The sequence below is a fragment of the Phycomyces blakesleeanus genome, assembly GCF_001638985.1.
Source record: "Phycomyces blakesleeanus NRRL 1555(-) unplaced genomic scaffold PHYBLscaffold_9, whole genome shotgun sequence".
Taxonomy (NCBI): domain Eukaryota; kingdom Fungi; phylum Mucoromycota; class Mucoromycetes; order Mucorales; family Phycomycetaceae; genus Phycomyces; species Phycomyces blakesleeanus.
This window is the reverse complement of record NW_017265142.1, coordinates 1,455,132-1,473,399: the sequence shown is the minus strand read 5'-3', so window position 1 is coordinate 1,473,399 and position 18,268 is coordinate 1,455,132. Positions and strand designations below refer to the sequence as shown.

The 18,268-nt window shown below is 38.4% G+C and overlaps 11 protein-coding genes and 1 non-coding gene across 12 annotated transcripts; 5 read left to right on the top strand and 7 right to left on the bottom strand.

Annotated features, from left to right (window-relative positions):
- Positions 1 to 63: 63 nt before the first annotated feature.
- On the top strand, positions 64 to 855 carry PHYBLDRAFT_145003 (hypothetical protein; the record flags this gene model as incomplete). The annotated part of the gene is made up of 2 exons (XM_018431342.1): positions 64 to 429; positions 592 to 855. The coding sequence occupies 2 exons, from the start codon at positions 64 to 66 to the stop codon at positions 853 to 855; spliced, it is 630 nt and encodes a 209-aa protein (XP_018292606.1).
- Positions 856 to 6,551: 5,696 nt separating this feature from the next.
- Positions 6,552 to 6,808, bottom strand: PHYBLDRAFT_144999 (hypothetical protein; the record flags this gene model as incomplete). The annotated part of the gene is made up of 2 exons (XM_018431341.1): positions 6,552 to 6,640; positions 6,718 to 6,808. 2 exons carry the CDS (start codon positions 6,806 to 6,808, stop codon positions 6,552 to 6,554), a joined length of 180 nt encoding a protein of 59 aa, XP_018292605.1.
- PHYBLDRAFT_t120 lies at positions 6,603 to 6,674 on the bottom strand. Its single transcript has one exon. It is a non-coding gene; the product is annotated as a tRNA-Pro (tRNA).
- A 1,357-nt stretch (positions 6,809 to 8,165) lies between the features above and the next one.
- PHYBLDRAFT_67519 (hypothetical protein) lies at positions 8,166 to 9,334 on the top strand (the record flags this gene model as incomplete). The annotated part of the gene is made up of 2 exons (XM_018441808.1): positions 8,166 to 8,178; positions 8,250 to 9,334. The coding sequence occupies 2 exons, from the start codon at positions 8,166 to 8,168 to the stop codon at positions 9,332 to 9,334; spliced, it is 1,098 nt and encodes a 365-aa protein (XP_018292604.1).
- A 493-nt stretch (positions 9,335 to 9,827) lies between these two features.
- Positions 9,828 to 11,084, bottom strand: PHYBLDRAFT_167968 (hypothetical protein; the record flags this gene model as incomplete). Its single annotated transcript, XM_018435767.1, has 6 exons — positions 9,828 to 9,890; positions 10,040 to 10,113; positions 10,178 to 10,214; positions 10,310 to 10,377; positions 10,560 to 10,625; positions 11,078 to 11,084. 6 exons carry the CDS (start codon positions 11,082 to 11,084, stop codon positions 9,828 to 9,830), a joined length of 315 nt encoding a protein of 104 aa, XP_018292603.1.
- A 213-nt stretch (positions 11,085 to 11,297) lies between these two features.
- Positions 11,298 to 12,481, top strand: PHYBLDRAFT_144997 (hypothetical protein; the record flags this gene model as incomplete). The annotated part of the gene is made up of 4 exons (XM_018431340.1): positions 11,298 to 11,615; positions 11,698 to 11,979; positions 12,059 to 12,244; positions 12,320 to 12,481. 4 exons carry the CDS (start codon positions 11,298 to 11,300, stop codon positions 12,479 to 12,481), a joined length of 948 nt encoding a protein of 315 aa, XP_018292602.1.
- Positions 12,482 to 12,615: 134 nt separating this feature from the next.
- Positions 12,616 to 13,080, bottom strand: PHYBLDRAFT_144996 (hypothetical protein; the record flags this gene model as incomplete). The annotated part of the gene is made up of 2 exons (XM_018431339.1): positions 12,616 to 12,813; positions 12,967 to 13,080. 2 exons carry the CDS (start codon positions 13,078 to 13,080, stop codon positions 12,616 to 12,618), a joined length of 312 nt encoding a protein of 103 aa, XP_018292601.1.
- Positions 13,081 to 13,156: 76 nt separating this feature from the next.
- Positions 13,157 to 13,720, bottom strand: PHYBLDRAFT_144995 (hypothetical protein; the record flags this gene model as incomplete). Its single annotated transcript, XM_018431338.1, has 1 exon — positions 13,157 to 13,720. One exon carries the CDS (start codon positions 13,718 to 13,720, stop codon positions 13,157 to 13,159), a length of 564 nt encoding a protein of 187 aa, XP_018292600.1.
- A 48-nt stretch (positions 13,721 to 13,768) lies between these two features.
- On the bottom strand, positions 13,769 to 15,099 carry PHYBLDRAFT_167965 (hypothetical protein; the record flags this gene model as incomplete). The annotated part of the gene is made up of 2 exons (XM_018435766.1): positions 13,769 to 13,986; positions 14,793 to 15,099. The coding sequence occupies 2 exons, from the start codon at positions 15,097 to 15,099 to the stop codon at positions 13,769 to 13,771; spliced, it is 525 nt and encodes a 174-aa protein (XP_018292599.1).
- A 75-nt stretch (positions 15,100 to 15,174) lies between these two features.
- On the bottom strand, positions 15,175 to 15,726 carry PHYBLDRAFT_144993 (hypothetical protein; the record flags this gene model as incomplete). The annotated part of the gene is made up of 3 exons (XM_018431337.1): positions 15,175 to 15,395; positions 15,464 to 15,496; positions 15,600 to 15,726. The coding sequence occupies 3 exons, from the start codon at positions 15,724 to 15,726 to the stop codon at positions 15,175 to 15,177; spliced, it is 381 nt and encodes a 126-aa protein (XP_018292598.1).
- Positions 15,727 to 16,956: 1,230 nt separating this feature from the next.
- Positions 16,957 to 17,112, top strand: PHYBLDRAFT_111993 (hypothetical protein; the record flags this gene model as incomplete). Its single annotated transcript, XM_018428256.1, has 1 exon — positions 16,957 to 17,112. The coding sequence occupies one exon, from the start codon at positions 16,957 to 16,959 to the stop codon at positions 17,110 to 17,112; it is 156 nt and encodes a 51-aa protein (XP_018292597.1).
- A 126-nt stretch (positions 17,113 to 17,238) lies between these two features.
- Positions 17,239 to 17,637, top strand: PHYBLDRAFT_167963 (hypothetical protein; the record flags this gene model as incomplete). Its single annotated transcript, XM_018435765.1, has 2 exons — positions 17,239 to 17,443; positions 17,477 to 17,637. 2 exons carry the CDS (start codon positions 17,239 to 17,241, stop codon positions 17,635 to 17,637), a joined length of 366 nt encoding a protein of 121 aa, XP_018292596.1.
- Between the last annotated feature and the right edge of the window lie 631 nt (positions 17,638 to 18,268).

Sequence of the window (18,268 nt, the reverse complement as noted above, 5' to 3'; positions counted from 1 at the left end):
TGGTGTACCATGGCTAAGTATTGTGTTTGGAGTAGAGCTTTTTATCAACTTGAATTCTCTCACATGCTAACAAACAACTACATCGAGTCTTGGTACAACCAGCTAAAAACTCATTTTTTAGGCTGCAGTTGCAACAAAAGATTTGATCGACTGATTTTCATACTGACAAACGAAGTAGAGTTCTACTTCAAAGAGGAGAGTATCAGAATCAATATGTGCAGTGGCCCAATGACAGCTGCCCAAAGACAACAAAGGAAGATAGAGATGTCTGCTGAAGCTGTTCCAGCATACATGCATGCTAATATGATTGTTAGCCCATCAAAAGCAATGTCTCTGAATGCCACTCTTGATGACACTGATGATATTCTTGAAGACAGGTTTTGGTTCATCAACTCGTTTACCAAAGATGGTATTACCTATCAAGTTGAAGTTAACAACAATATTATTCTTTCTTGTATGTGTTATTCTTGGGCTAGGTACATGAAGCCTTGTAAGCATATTCATTTGCTCCATATCCATATGTCAGGCTTTACTTTCTTGTCTGTGGCTTCTGCAAATAATGTGCTGCCAATCACAATTTCTGGTGAGTAGTTTGTTAATGATAACACTATGTCAATTGATGGCACAAGGGAGAGCACTGAGCGTCGGTATGCCACAGAGGCATTTGAGTATGCAAAGAATTGTTCATTAACAACTAGACATAATGAGCAAGACTTGTATCAACTGATGCAGTATGCTACAGAAGAGGAAGCAGAGGTTATCAGAGCAGCATATGCTGCTCCCATAAAGGCTTTTCAAGAAATCAAAGCTAAATATGAAGCTCATTTTAGAACTTTAAATACACAACGTCATTAATAAAAAAATCTTCTGCTTTATTTACAATTGTTCTCACAATATATAACTATTCCTATTATCTTCTTAACATTGTATATTTGGAAATATATGTAAGTATAAATTTAAGCTATATTCTTGGCTATCTTAATATGTCATTATTTTGGTTCTATATCTCTGCGTTTTTTTCAAGAAAATGCAAAGGTAACATGTGGCTTAATTCTGAAATTCAAATTCTGGTTGTCCGGTGTGCAAAAGGTACAGGAAATAAAAAGATTCAACAAACTCAACATGCATCAGATTCATCAAAATAATTTTAGACCAATTGTCGGACATTATTTTGATGAATCCGAGAAATCGGGATAATTGACCGCAGCAGTTCTGTATGTCAAAGATACCTCATAGATAACGAACCGCAGTAATGTCTTGTAAAGATTAACCACAGTAACATCTTCTGAGCATCAACCGCAGTAAAAGGACTTCTCTTGTAATTAAATAGAGTATAATAGTTTACTGCGGATAATGCGCAGTATTAGTTTAGAAAACTATATAAGACAATTCAATTCCTATCAATAAAAAGGACCTTTTATCCTCTCTTCGATTTTACATATACTCTCCGATCCCCAGTGGGTTTGACCTTTTGACTTTGCTATAGTAAAAGGAAGACCATCCCAGATCAGGAACGACAATTGGTAGCTGAAGCTATTTTTCCTCTAACAAGACCTTTGATGAATCCGGTTGAAAGACACCAAGACATATTTGATAAGAAGACCCTTAGCCAATTCGAGATTGAAGAACGAGTCCAGGACTTGTTACCCAGCAAATTAGTAAACGACTACAAGAAGAATCGGCGTGTTCCTCATATCCCTGAAGAACAGCGTATTAAGAAGACCCCTGCCCGAGAACAGAAGTGGACCGAACTAGCCACAAAACTAGCCGCAACCTTAACAGGAAAGAACAAACAAGAACAAGAAGAAACAATGGCCCCCCAAACCGCCACTCTAACAGCCGAAGCAATTGCTGCTGCCGTCGCCGAAGCAATGAAAGCAATCACGGTGCAGCAGGAGGCCCGTGCTGAACGAATCAAGCAACCTGATTGCTTCCATGGAGAACGTTCTGCCACAGTAGTGGATGGTTGGCTGCGCGCAGTCGAACGTTACACCAGATACTACAATTTTTCCGCAACAAAAGCCTGTGAATTTGCAGTGAATCTGTTGCGTGACAGAGCAGACACATGGTGGAGACGCATGGAAGTAAAGGACAAACATCCAACAACCTGGGATGAGTTCAAGATGGCTCTGTCGGGAGAATTTCGTCCAGTCTACTCACTACAGACGTCCAGGGACCGCCTTGCTCGACTATACCAAACAGGAACGGTCGCAGAGTACATCGACGCGTTCCACGACATCCAGTTGGAGTTGCCTGGAATGAACGATGAAGAAGCCCTCGACAAGTTTGTCCGCGGACTTCACCCCACCATACGAGGAAATGTTCTTGCCGCCCGACCTGTCGACGTTGACGATGCCTGCAACATCGCTTTGGCATATGCCAGTGGCCTCCACTTGGGGCAACAGAACAACTACGCACCCGTCCCCCAACCGTACCAACAGACGTACCAACAGCCGTACCAACAGCAGTACAGTGGTCCCGAGCCCATGGACCTGGATGCGATTCAAGGTCGCCGTAATAACTATCGATCTCGCCCCCCTCAGAAACGTAATGTGGCTACTTGCCATTGGTGCGGCGAAGTTGGTCACTTCAAGAGGAACTGTAGGGATCGATTAGCAGCGATTAGACAGTTAGATGAGGCACGTAGCAAGAAGCAGGGTTTTCGCAAAACACAACTGTAACGGGAGGTCGGTTGTGTTCAATGGAAGAAAAATCCTCCCCACAGGCTAATAATATTAGCGAAACTAGCGAACCAGAAATTAATAAAGACGTGTCTGAATAGTATACAAATGTTACCAATGAAGAGCCTGAGACTATGTCTGAAGAAAATTGTGACCCTTGTCTCACTGCTGACCAACATTTCTTAGAAGATCTCCATGCTGCCGTGGACACAGACTTGCCCTTATACGCCGCTATACTTGACAGACAACAAATCCTGGTGTTAATTGATAGTGGTGCTAGTGCAAACTATGTATCACCCCAGATCGCCCATTTGGCCACACACATTTTGGATATACCCGGACGATCAGTCGAAACTGCAGGAGGACACAGCATTAAGATCCATCAGAAGGCAACATTAAACCTCTCTTTAAATGGATACACTGACACCATCGATGCTTTTGTATTTCCCACTAAATTCGACTTGATTCTTGGCTGCACTTGGTTGCAAATGGCTAAACCCGTCCCAGATTGGCATGTCGATAGCTGGTCTTTACATCGTGATGAACAAGAATTTATTTTGCGTCCTCATGGGCCCCGTCCTACTAAACCTCACCTAAACTATCTGATATCTGCAAAACAAATTGAGAAACTCTCTAGGAGAGAGGAGGCCGAATGCTTTTTGTTGCACATTAAGACAGAAAAAGAAATACATAATGATGAACACTGGATGAAATTAGTAAAAGAATTTGAGGACGTTTTCCAAGACGGTTTACCTGGATTACCGCCGAACCGTGACGTCCAACACGTTATAAACACTGGAGATGCCTACCCTGTCAATAAACCGCCATTCAAAATGAGCCCTCGAGAACTCGACGAATTACAGCAACAACTAAAGGAACTTCTAGACCTCGGCTTAATTCGTCCGAGTTCTTCGCCATGGGGTGCTCCAATTTTATTTGTTAAAAAGAAAAATGGTGAGATGCGCATGTGTGTTGATTACAGAGCCCTGAACAAAGTTACTATCCACAATAACCATCCATTGCCACGCATCGATGAGTGTTTGGAACGCCTTCGTGGAGCAAACCATTTCACCAGTTTGGACCTCAAAAGCGGTTACCATCAAGTGAGAATTCAAGACTCAGATGTGCCAAAAACCGCCTTTAACACCCGATATGGCCAATACGAGTTTCTGGTTCTTCCCTTTGGTCTCACCAATGCCCCACCGACGTTTCAGCATCTTATGAACAAAGTTCTTGGAGATTGTTTGGATAAGTTTGCCTTAGTCTATTTGGATGATATCCTAATCTTTAGCACGACACCAGAAGAACACGAAGAACATGTACGACATGTGTTAAACCGACTACGTGAAGCAAAATTAATTGCCAACCTTAAAAAATGCGAATTTAACAAAAACGAACTAACTTTCCTTGGATTCAACGTATCTGCGCAAGGCATCTTACCATCGCCAGACAAAGTAAAGACTATAAAAGAATGGACACCGCCAACAAATGTACAAGAAGTTAGACAATTTATTGGCCTTGCACAGCACTACCGCCGCTTCATCCCTGGGTTTGCTGGAATCGCTGCGCCCTTAACAGACTTAACTAAAGGGACAGGACCAAAATGACGGCCTATCGTTTGGACGGAGACATGCCAGGAAAGTTTCGATTTACTAAAAGAGAAAATGAGTACTGCACCTGTATTACTTGCCCCAGACATGGATAAACCATTCCGCATTGAAACAGATGCTTCAGATTTTGGTGTTGGTGCCGTATTAATGCAAGAAGACGAAAACGGAAGTTGGAAACCATTAGCGTTCGAATCGAAAAAACTCTCCCCTGCCGAAAGATCGTATCCTGCTCAAGAGCGCGAGTTACTTGGTATTCTACATGCCTTGCGTACTTGGCGCTGCATGATCGAAGGAAAACCGTTCACTGTATTCACCAATCACTTACCACTCAAGTATTTTCGCAGTCAGGTTAAGCCCACGCCTCGCCTGATAAGGTGGATTTCTGAATTCGAGCTGTACGACCCAATAATTCAATACAAACCGGGCAAAGACAATGGTGTCCCTGATGTGCTCTCTCGTCTCAATGGCCCAGAATACGATGCAACATTAATTAAATCAATGGAACCAGAATACCTGTACACCATACCAGACTCACAAACGTCCGACTGGCCAAAATTGTATGCACGAAAAGAAGATGAATGGCCAGAAGACATAAAAGAATTACTCCATCGGCAATGCAATAAGTTTGTGGTCCACGACCAAAAGGTTTTCCGTCTCGTTAAAATAGGTGACATGGTACAAGAAATTCGTTTTGCACTGTTTGCCAAGCGTGCAGACTTAGTAAATAATTTCCACAATGGTTTCGGACATGCTGGAGAAACAACAGTGTATGATTTAATGAAGAAGCGTTGGTGGTGGCCAGCCATGAGAAGTCAAATTCAAGAATGGTTATCGAAATGTCATCAATGTCAATTGGCCTCAAACGCAGAACGCAACATACACCATGCCCCTTTGGAACCATTGGATATCCCCCCTGCTTTCTCTCGTTGGCATCTCGACTTCATTGGAGAACTTCTCACTACAATCAACGGAAATCGATGGATTTTGGTTGCCGTCGACTACGCTACGAATTGGCCAATTGCACGTGCTGTTCCTGCTGCTACGGGCGAAGCCATTGCCAACTTTTTGTACGAAGAAATAGTCATGCGTTTTGGTTGCCCAGACGAAATTCTGACAGATCGTGGTGCAAACTTTATGTCACATATTTTGAGCTTTTACATTAAGAAAATTAAGCTCCATCATAAATTAACCTCAGCATTTCACCCACGTACTAATGGAAAATGTGAAAGGTTAAATGGTGTTCTTAAACAGATGTTATGTAAATATGTACATGGTGCCATTCACCGGTGGGACGAATATCTGGAAACAGCACTTTGGGCTTGCCGAATCAGAAAGCATCATACAACTGGGTTCAGTCCATTTTTCTTGACTTATGGCCGCGAACCTTGTATTCCTGGCGATCCCCTACGTCCATTTATGGATACATCTATCCCTGACGACCCGACCCTCGTATCCGATGGCGCTATCCCTTTTCTTTGTAATCTCCAACAGGCTCGCAAAAATGCTGACGCTCGAGTAACCGCCAACAGCCAACAAGACAAGGAACGATGGGATTCGATCATGAAACCTCATCAGTTCGCAATCGGTGAACATTTGTTGTTGCGGCATGAAAACAAATTTGGACTAGAATATAACTGGATGGGCCCATATATTGTAGTAGATAAAAATTTCGATAAGAATATATACAAGCTCACAACAATGGAAGGTGTCCCTTATACTTCTTGGGTTCATGCTGACCGCCTCAAAATAGCCAAATCCGACGATTTCGACCGCACCTGGTATCACCCGACCGCTGCTCGTAACAATATGCGACGTGATCTGGCCATAGATTCCTCTTCCACCTTGCCGTTCTCGATGATAGAGTCTACCAGAGTTGACCGAGGACGATCAACAGTTTCGAGAGGGGGTGATGTCGGACATTATTTTGATGAATCCGAGAAATCGGGATAATTGACCGCAGCAGTTCTGTATGTCAAAGATACCTCATAGATAACGAACCGCAGTAATGTCTTGTAAAGATTAACCACAGTAACATCTTCTGAGCATCAACCGCAGTAAAAGGACTTCTCTTGTAATTAAATAGAGTATAATAGTTTACTGCGGATAATGCGCAGTATTAGTTTAGAAAACTATATAAGACAATTCAATTCCTATCAATAAAAAGGACCTTTTATCCTCTCTTCGATTTTACATATACTCTCCGATCCCCAGTGGGTTTGACCTTTTGACTTTGCTATAGTAAAAGGAAGACCATCCCAGATCAGGAACGACACAATTCTGATCGGATGAAATCCAAAAAAAATATTATGCTGGGCTTCTCCGGGAATCGAACCCGGGACCTCTCGCACCCTAAGCGAGAATTATACCACTAAACCAAGAAGCCGTCTGGTGTTATCACGTGTGTTTTAAGCAAATCAGGTTTTGACCAGTTTCTGGTGAGGGATACCAGATGGTGGATTCCTTTGGTGGTTTGGTCCGGCGGTGAGCTGTGACAGGCAGTACCAGACTCATGGGCATTGACGTCGATGGTGAGTCAACCGAGTGACATTTCTCAAGGGACAAGAGTGGTCCCCTCAGGTTTCTTGAGAAATCTTACTCCCGATACCCCTATACCCAAACCCCCTAATATAATCTCATTCCTTAAAATTAAAATATCCATCTACATCGTCACCTCAGAAACACCTGTCACCCACTAAAAACATTATACCTCTTTCCCCTAATTTTAAACACTTCTTTATTGCCAACATTTATTTTACACTATTTTTTATTACATTTTATTAGATTCTATTATTATACTATTATTATATTTTTTTTACTTTACTTCTATTCTATCTCACTATATTTTTACATTATCTTTATTCAATTATTATATTTTTACTATACTTTTATTTTACTCTCTCTATAATTTTCTATTCTACTTCTACTATCAACACCAGTTACATATAGTAAAAATTTTTACTTGACTTTCTTTTCTTTTTCTCAAAAAATTATTTTAACCAAACATTTTTGTTTTTAAAAGGAATAACCTTTTCAATCAATAAAATCATTATTCTATCCTTGATCTTATTTATTTTTGTCCATTATTATCATTATTTTTCATTCATACACAGTATCCTTGTTCTTTGGAGTGTTGTTTGTCAATTTTGATATATTTCGTTTCTCTGTTTTCCCTTTTCTGTTTTTCTCAGACTCTGTCATTGTCACAATTTCTATTTTAATCTTCTCCCTATTTTTTTACCTGTCTGTCACCAATTCTTACCTGTCAAATTATCTATTCTTTTCCATTCTTATTGTATTCTTCTTGTATTTTATAATTCACATTATATTTATTTGCCAAGTGATACTATTACAATCCATAACAAACAAACACATCACGCATCAGTATCCATTTCAGCACATTATTTATTTTAAATTTTTATGTCTTATTCTTCATTGCATCTTATATTCTTATTTTATTTTTATATGTTTCCTTTTCTATTTCTTTTTCATATCTTGTATTTAATTTTTAACTTTCATATTAGCAGTTTTCTCCCACAGGGGGTTTTTTATCTGCTCTCTTATTTTTTCATGCAGGCAATCACTACTGTCTTGCTGTGTCAACCTCCTCTATTTTTTAATTTTTATTCATTCTTGCTCTTTTATTTTTTAATTCTTTTCTGCTTCTTTTTGTTTCCTCTTGTATTTGAGGGATTTCTTTTATTCATACTTCTTTACCAAAGCTCCATTGGGTGACCTACATGCCATAAGGCGCCAGGTCTTAACATATCCACTATAATAAATAATTTTATTTAAACCAAGAAGCCACCTCTCTTTCCACTAAGCTTTTTTTATTAAAGTTGGCCCAGGTATTTCAAAACAAACAATTCCTTGCATCATGTCACCAAGAAGTACCTCATTGTCCATCCATACACCATCTTGTGCATCTCTTTCCCAGCTTTCAGATAAGCCTAGTTTGAAGTCTCCAGCACCTTTGGCTCAAGAGTTATTCTCTTCAAGGCTCAAGAAAACCTTGTTCAAAAAGACCTTTACAAAGTCTTTTGCCCCCCAGACACCTTCCCCCTGTTTGGAGCTCAAACAATAATTAAATCTTCAATTACACCCATTGCTACATCTGACTGCTCTCCAACTACCAAAAAGCAGCAAATTTTTTATCTTACAGTACTAGATCAATTAGTGATGAATTCAACCCGTACAAACTTTGCTACAAAGAGGATATCTTCCTTTGTGATTAACCATGATGAAAACCATAAACAATGCATCACATCATCAGCCAAAGACGCAATCATTGCTGAGCTAAGATCCTCTTTAGCTCTTTTGAAAGAGGCCTTTGACGAAGTTAAGGAATCTAACAAGACTTTAAAGTCTATGCTCCAGGCTCTTATGAACAAAGACACTGTGGACCCTACATCCTTGATAGCATCCAAACATGCACCAAAGAACATTACCAACAGCAGCAGCAACAACAACAACAACAACAACAAAAACAGCAATAGTAATGGTGACACTAAAACAAACAGTATGTCCAAGCAAACATATGCTGATAAAGCCAAGTCCACTATTGCAGCCACAGTCCCAAAAGTTTTAAAGCAGAAGCTTGACATTCTAAAGGCTCAAACCATTCGAGCATTGCAGCCCACATCTGGATCTTCCACATATGACTTTGTGTATCTCTCATGCAAACGCTTTTATAAATATAATGAAGTATGCAAAATGATGTCTATCCTAAAGATCTCCCAGTCCAGAATTCTTGATATTCACTTCCCTGCTCGTGGAGTAATTGGACTTTTAGTTCATAGAGATTTCAAATCTGAATTGATTGATCTTCTTCATAAACAGAAGATCGTGCCAATTTCCCATTTCAGCCCTTTGGATGGCAAAATTATCTGTGATCCCAAACTTGCTTTGGAGTCCTTGGATGTCCATGCTTCCAAAGCTCAAGAGCTGTTTGATAAGAGAATATTACGTACATGTCTCCACCAACCTGCACTGGAAAAAAGTAGAAAAATACTGACGTGTATATATGGGCAAATGGTACTGGAATAATGTGATATATCATAGTTGATATTTTTTCCACTAGGTTTTAAGGTCATCTAGCACTGTATATGCAAGGCTTACAAACACTACAGTATATGTAGATGGGGGGTTCCGCAAGTAAGGTTTGGTAGCACTTTTGATATACTCGTTATGCTTAATAAATAAATAAAAATATTTAAAACTACGGATTTATCTCGGTATTCTTGACACAGAACAGGAAAGGTCAAAGTTGGATTACATCATGTATATTGCTCTAATGGTTTATCTGTGTTACACCTCACCTTTACTGACCACCTTTACTGACCACCTTTACTGACCATCTATACTGACAGTTCTTTAAAACATCCAATCATCAACAGCAAAAAAACATGTCTTTAAAATTATGGACCAGTAATATGTTCTTTATTTATTTGGTTTCCCGTTCTTATTAGGTTGGTAATGGTTTACACTTTTATTTTTATTAGAAAGAATAGAATGTTTCTAGGTTTCAAATCTAATAAAGCTATTCTATATCCTCAGCTATTTCTTGCTTGACAAGCTTGTTATATTTGGGATAAAAAATTTTCTACAAAAAACAAATACCTGAAGAAAATGAGGTGCTCTTTACCTTTTTTTAGGGGTAAGAGCAGTACTCTTTGAGAATAGATAAAACATTAGTGATGGGAGTGCGTGCGTGTTTTATACTGCAAATTTTATGCACTAATTAATACTTACATTGGAAGTACCCAGTACAAATGGACAAAGAAATAAAACATTTACAGTAAAGCACGGGATTATGATTTCTTTGACTATAAAACGATAGGAAAGAATTAATTTTTGTGAATTGCGTGATAGAATAATTGATTTACATACCAAAGGCAAAAGATTTCTTTGCAGACCAAGATATTATCTGTAAAGCGGTAATATCGTCTCTAGTAGAGAATATACGTTAATATACAATATAAATAATATTATTGTATGTATAGAAGTAAATAAAAGGCTTACCATGGCAATGACGGTAGCATGGGATGGAAGTTCTTGAGGAATGGCACGTTTGTAAGAGGGATATTCATCTATAATAGAAATTATATTCAGTTGGATAAATATTAAAAAGAAATAGATTAAAATAAAATAGAATATTACCGTGTCAATATCTGTGTTTGATTGTAGAGAGTATTTTTGGCGATGTGGTCTATATTAAAGAAAGAAAAAAGTCAGAATGATTGTATGGAATGATGGCATAAAGTATATTTACTAACTCTGGCTAATCCGGATGACTGTTGTGAAGATGGTGCATCAGAATGAGACGAAGAGTGAGTTTCTATGACATTAAAATATATTGTTATTTTTTAGTTATACATAAAGAAGTATATATTTCTTTTAAAACAAAGAAAGTGCCTTACCATAAAACCTTGCGAGTGTAAAGAGTGAAGAGAGAGAAACAGAGAGAATACCTATGACAAACAAAAAAATTAATTCTTTTATTCTTTGTAAAGAAGTATTTTGAACCAAAAACAATCTTACCAGAAAAATTTGCAAATATAACAAGAATTGAAAAGAGAGAGAAAAGAGGGAAATAACAAAAAACGAATAAAAAAAGTAAAAAAAAAAATCTTAAAAAAAAAAGAAAAAAGTGTGTTTAAAACAAAAGACTAAAATGATTTCATCAAGTCCCAAAGCAATATGAAAACCGATTTACATCCCAGTCATTACAAGAAGTATTAATAGAGATTCGTATATCAAATATATTTTGAATATATATAATAATCATACCTTTCATATAATACACTTTCCCTTGCTCTTACTCTCTTGCTACTTACTACACTTATACTCCCAAATCAATACACTTGTTCTAACAATTCAAGTATGTAAACTTGATACGATTTATTTTTAATTAAATTTACATAAATTTAATTGTAGAATGACAGCAATAATAATAATATAATCTGAAACTAATCATTATAACCTTTCATTTTATTATATTCTGTAGACAATGACTAACACAAGACGTGAACGCGCAATTGCCCTTCGTCCTGTTGAGATTCCCAATCAGCAGCTTATGGAAATACTTTCTACTGTGAGAGCTGATATGTTTATCATAAAAGGACAGATCGGCAATGTTGAGCAAACTCTGACCAACATGAATGACAGAATTGGCGTTCTTGCCACCACCAGCACCAACACCATCAGTGCCATAGATAGTTTGGCCAGAACTCTCCTTGCTGCTACTGTGAGAGCCGAACTCACTGTTGCTGCACCTGTTGTCATCTCCAACCATGAGCCTACCTGTGAAGAATCTAATGCAGTTTATGTGAGTAAAATATTATAAAATATTTTATTAATTCATTTTCTCATGATTTATTTATCAGACTCATATTCACAACCTTATGTAGAAACCCAAGCTTAGCTTGAGAACGCCAGAAAATATCCTGGCCAACAACCTCAAGCCCAGATGGGATATAAATGTTGCTTTCAACAAATCTCTCAACAGGGAGATAGCCGAGAGACTTCTTTCTAACCTTGAGCATAGGTTTGGTTCCTCTAGTATGAGATGGAGTGACCTTCAAAAGAGGTTGCACACCAACTTCACTAGTAGAACCCGTCGTGAGAGAATGTCTGATGATGAGATAGCAGAAACAAACGCTCTTATACAAAGAGCAGCCCGTGCAGATGATGTGAGTATTATGCTAATATATATAGTTTATAGTTGAAAATTAAAAATAAAAATAACAAATTAACAAAACTTATTACTAGAACGAGTGTCGCTGTGTACTGGCATACAAAGACAATAAGGAGGCAATTGATCTTGTAATGCTCAGAGCCTGTGCCAACACTCTCCAAAAAGCAGTAATGTCAGATGGAGAGTCTGCCAATGAAATGGACGAGGATGGCATAAAACATGTCATTCATATTGTACAACTAGGCTGGAGAAGCGATGAGGTAGATTAATTTGGAGTAATACTTTTGTATTGGTGTATTATTATATTGAGTGAATTATTAATAAATGTATTTCAGTGCAACTGTTGCATTGCACTTGTTGACACTTATGCTGTCCAGGCCATGGGATCAAGTGCTAATCAAAGGATCTGTAAGATCACTACTAGTGTGTCCAACTCAGCAGTCCCGGATAACATTAGCCACAATTTTCCTTGGTGGACTCTTAGAGATGGGCTCTAAATAAAAAAAAATGTTTCTCTCTTTTTATCTACATATTACTTTTTACATACACAATACTATCAATATATATAGGGAATTTGTTCTGTTTTTTTTTGTATAAGAAAAGGAAATTCAAGTGGGGTTTTTTTTTTATTTTAAACATAAAGCTTTTTTGGCAAAGCAATTACTAACATCTTACTAACATTTCTACTTGTAGTAATCATGGCTGTAGCAATCTCTAAAAAGATGCAGTGCACAGGTACAATGCAATGACGACTATTGGGGGAGAAGGTGGGGAGACAAAACTCAAGACCGTCATCCTCATGTGATCTATCAGAGGAAGTATTAAACCACTTGATATATGCGAATACATGTCAATGATCATGAACTATGCAAGTCAGATGGAGATTGCTGTTAGAAGGGTGTGTAAAGGAGTGTGTGAAGAGAAACTGTATTTGTCCAGCATAGGCTAGAGTATTTCTACCATCACTACCAACAAACATTACGTGGACAAGAGAATCACAACTAGCTGAACCGTTTTTACCACAGTACTGTTGACCAAGTAAGTCAATGAACTTCAACTTTGTGATTTCATTGTCAGCAAAGGAGTTTGTGAGCATGGCATATTGGTAACTGACAAGGTTGGGAAGATCATAGGATGTTTTGTAGTGCTGAAGCAGATGGGCATAGTCGGTTTTATCCATCAGTGATGATTTTTTTTAGCTGAAGAGGAAAAGTCGAAGGAGGGAGAGGTTCATTACCCTTTGGAGGAAGATGTGAGTTGGACAATGCTAGTAAAAATGATTGCAATCGGAATGGATGGGAGGAGAGAGTAATGACTGTGGTGGTAGGTGTGAATTTTGGAGAAAGCTTTGAGAGAATGTTGAAAAAGGGGACGTAGCTAGAACTTTTCAGAACAGAATTGGCATAGTCACCCTTGAATGTGTTTTGAACAAAACTTCTCATATATGTTGCCTCAAAACTATCTTTTCCATTTGTCTTTATATGCTTCAACAGGCCATTGTATCTCTCAAACCCAAAGAGCCAGTAACCATACATGGGTCCAAAATCACGAATGGTCTCGTGAAGGTGGAGGTGGGGGTGCATGTTGCAGGTGAGGATGGTGGGAGTGTAGAGTTTGGTAGCCTTTTTGCAAAACATTTCCAGATAGTTGTGGGCGCTGTTTACTTCATCAAATGTGATGCTTGGCTTGATAAGATAGCGGCATACACGGACGAAATTCATCCAGTTGTTGTACATTTCAAATGGTAGAACATCATGCAGCAGAACAGGAGAATACACCAGTACTCAGGATTTCCAGTCATCAGCTTTCATGTAAGGAAAGCCTTTTCCAAGCTTCGATGTCAGCTTTGTATAATCCCTCGGAAGGACCATTGTTTCTGCGATTTTTTCCATGGCAGCAAACTCTTTGGCTCCAATCATTTTCTTATTGACCCACCGGTCCATCATTCTCTTTGGCGTCCCCAGAAATAAATTATGCATGGGATCAATGATCGTTCCACGTACTAGATCAAAGTATCCAAGGCGTTGCAACTGTGACCATTGAACACCATATTCAACCTTCAGCTGGTGCCTTTCTGAGAGTGTACTCGCACTCTTCCACTCCTCAGCATGCAACCTGTTCTCTACACCACTACAAATATTCCAAAGCAAATAATTGAATCCACTGAAGTCCACCTGATTTGTGTTGGGCAATCTGAGGAACTGGGTTATACACTTGTAGCATGCACATGTACTATTGTGGGCTGTAAATCCACTTGTTTTCCTGGCAGCAGGGATGTCACACACAACCATCAGCAAAGCAGCACAGACATTAGCACCAGAAGGGCACTCATAGGTCGGGACTCGCATTCCAACATACAACTGTTTCATCTCGTCTACCATGGGCTTGAGATAGTTATTTATCTCCTCGCATCTTGGCTCCTTGGGACCAGGCATCAAACCAACCAGAATTGTGTTCTCAGGCTTGAACCGTACCTCTTGAGGCAGATTATTTACAACCAAGTAAATTGCACCAGAAGAGTAACTAACTCCATCAAATGGCTGGAACCAGTCTATGTTGAGTGTCAACATCAATGAGCGAGGACAAGCAAAAACGAGACACCACTTGCATCCTTCAGCTCTTTCCACATTGCTCCATCATATACGTCGCACATAATATTGACAATCTTAAGCTCCATGTTCCAGTGACGGATTTGCTCTTCAAAACCAGGACGAAGGAAAAGATCAGACAAAGCTTGCTTGAGGGACTGGTACAAGTATGCTCGCTTTGATACCAGTGCACCTGAAGTTGACTCTTTCATCAACTTACAACCACAAGGAGAGCATGCACCAACATTTGTGAAAACACAATGGGGAGGTACGGACATGTTTTCTTCATAGATGCAATGGCAGTTTGGACATGACACAAATCGCTTGATGCCTTTGGTAATAGACAAAAATCCAGTCATTTTATGTAGCCCAGCCAGACTTTCAGGAAGTTGGAAATCTTGTCCATAAATCTTCAAGAGCTCATTGATGAACTCAATCAAGACAACAGAACCCTTATTGACCACGTAACGAGATGCAAACAGTACTGTAAAAGTAGCAATAAATCTGTGAACTGGATTCTCGGGCATACCAAAAGCAGCAAAAGGGTCTTTTTTTTTAAAAAAAAAATTAACACACATTTTTTTTTAGTTTTTTTTATATATTTAAAACTGATCCTCATTGTTAAACTCTTCAACATAAATCTCATTAGTGTCTTCTTCGCCATTGTCATCACTGTAATTGTCATCGGTTGTGTCAGACTCATCCCCATTGTAGTAATTACCAACAAAGACGTCATTGTCAAACATTGAGACGGCATCCAAAATAGGTGAGTTGGCCTGACCGTCCATTGCTTCCACAGAATTGGATTGATATGTCAGGATTACTACAAATATGGAATATAATAGTTTATTATTAGTTTTTCTTCTGCGTTTCAAATAAAAAATGTCTTACTTTCAGTATCTACTTCCATGCTTCTCTTTTCAGCTATGTTTTTTAAAATAATAAAAAATAAAAATAAAAGCGATTATTACTTGGTAGACAGATAACAGCACTGAATAAATTATACAACTCTTGAATATCTCAGTACCTTCAAATCTAGCTCTTTTATTATGACACTGAGCAGTATGTCTCAATACTTGGGAACCTCCTTGATCATTATTATTGCATCTGGTACAGTGACAATCAGTGTTGTGCATTTGAATAGAAGGAAACATAGTGTATGTATTTTGAATTATAAAATAAAAAAGGAAACAAGAGTGCTACTGTTGTATTTGGGATACTTTAATATCTGATATCATATATGAACCCAGACAGAAGTACCTGTCAAAGAGGTTGTTATAAATGATTATCCAATATGAAGTCCTATCTGAAACATAAGAGCAATGTGTCAGATCCATCATTGGATCATCTTCAAGAAGTACTTAAACTATTATTTCAAAGCCGTTACGATGACTCATATCCAGGGTGACTGGATATATCTCAATAAATATAAATATCATAGATAAAATAAATTTTATTAAGACAATTCGATTTGACTTGAACTTTTAATAAACATAATAAAAAAGAGTCTCAAAGTACTTATTGTTCCACTTTTTCACATACAAATATAACAGCTACAAATATTTCATTTGATATGGTTTTATAGTAAACCAAAACGTATTTTTTATTTTATTTTTATTTTATTTTTATTTAAGCCAATAGAATACATCAAAACTACACCCCCAACTTGATAAAAAAAACTGCTGAGATGAAAAAAAATCCTGATATATCCACTATGATCTGACTATCTGGACAATATGTTAATTGTCCTTATTTTTCCAGTGCTCTATTTGTCACAGATACCACATGAATCCGATTGGCCCAAATTGTATACACACCCCGAAGAAGAATGGCCAGAAGACTATAAGGAATTAATGCAAAGACAATGTTCCCACTTTGTAATTCGTGATCAAAAGGTGTTCCGCTGTGTCAAGTTTGGTAACACTTTCAGATAAATTTGATATGCCTTGTTTGCTCGCTGTGCCAACCTTGTCAACAATTTTCATAATGGATTTGGCCATGCTAGTGAAACAACTGTTTACAACCTTATAAAGAAACGTTAGTGGTGGCCTGGTATGCGCACAGATATTCAGGACTGGCTTTTCAAGTGTCCCCAATGTCAGTTGGCGTCAAACGCAGAGCAGAATATCCACCATGCCCCAATGAAGCCATTAGATGTACCCCCTGCTTTCTCATGCTGGCATCTCGATTTTATTGGTGAGCTTCTAACAACAGTCAACAGTAACCACTGGATCCTTGTTGCTGTGGACTATGCTACTAATTGGCCAATTGCTCGTGCTGTACCTGATGCCACTGGTGAAGCTATTGCAACGTTCCTCTATGAAGAAATTGTTATGTGTTTTGGTTGTCCAGACGAAATTCTTACTGATTGTGGAGAAAACTTTATGTCTAAGATTCTTCTACACTATACCAATCAGATCAAAGTTCATCACAAGTTTACATCTGCATTTCACCCTAGAACCAATGGTAAATGTGAGCGTTTAAACAGTATTCTCAAGCAAATGCTGCGCAAATATGTTCATGGTGCCATACACCACTAGGATGAGTATTTGGACACTGCTCTTTTAGCCTGCCGCATTTGTAAACACCATACCACTGGTTTCAGTCCTTTCCTCCTCACATATGGTTGCGAACCACGTCTTCCTGATGACTCCCTTTGTCCTATCATGAGTGCTGATCTGCCTGATGATCCCCAAGTTCTTGCTGACAATGCTTTATCTTACCTGTATAACCTTTGGAAAGCACATGAAGATGCTGAGATATGGGTTTGTACTAATAGTTTGCAAGATAAAGAACATTGGGGTTCTGTCATGAAACCTCACTCTTTTGTTGTTGGTGCTTATGCCTTGATGTGTCATGAGAATAAGTTTGGTCTGGAATATAACTGAATGGGTCCATATGTAGTTGTTGATAAAAATCCTGATACTGATGTATATAAGCTGACAACAACCGAAGGTGTTCCATATACTTCTTGGGTACATGCAGATCACTTGAAATTGGCCAAGGTTGATTCCATTTCCCAGAGTTGGTTCCACCCTACTGCTTCCCATGCACAATCCCGCTGAGATTTGCTTACTGCTGGTTGTTCTCCTTTGGATGTCTCTGTTATCACTGATTCTCTAGTTGCTCAAGGACGATCAACAGTTTGGGGAGGGGATGATGTCGTGCCCAAATTCTTGTTAGTCAATCAGGATGATGATTACACAGAATTCTCTTTTGAGAACAATGACCAAAGTGATTTCCTTTTGCTCACAAAAGAATTAGAAAGCACATAGATTAACAAAAGTAGAATAGAAACTGAAACAGACATTTATAATGGCTGAGTAGGTTTAGAAAAGATATAAAAGAGGGCGTTATTTCATTCAATAAAAGTTATCTATCTTTCTATTCTCTTTTTATTCTCTTATCTTCGTTTATGATTCCCAGTGGGTTTGACCAATTTTGGCTGTGTTATTGTTGTTCCTGATCTGGGATGGTCTTCCTTTTACTATAGCAAAGTCAAAAGGTCAAACCCACTGGGGATCGGAGAGTATATGTAAAATCGAAGAGAGGATAAAAGGTCCTTTTTATTGATAGGAATTGAATTGTCTTATATAGTTTTCTAAACTAATACTGCGCATTATCCGCAGTAAACTATTATACTCTATTTAATTACAAGAGAAGTCCTTTTACTGTGGTTCGTTATCTATGAGGTAT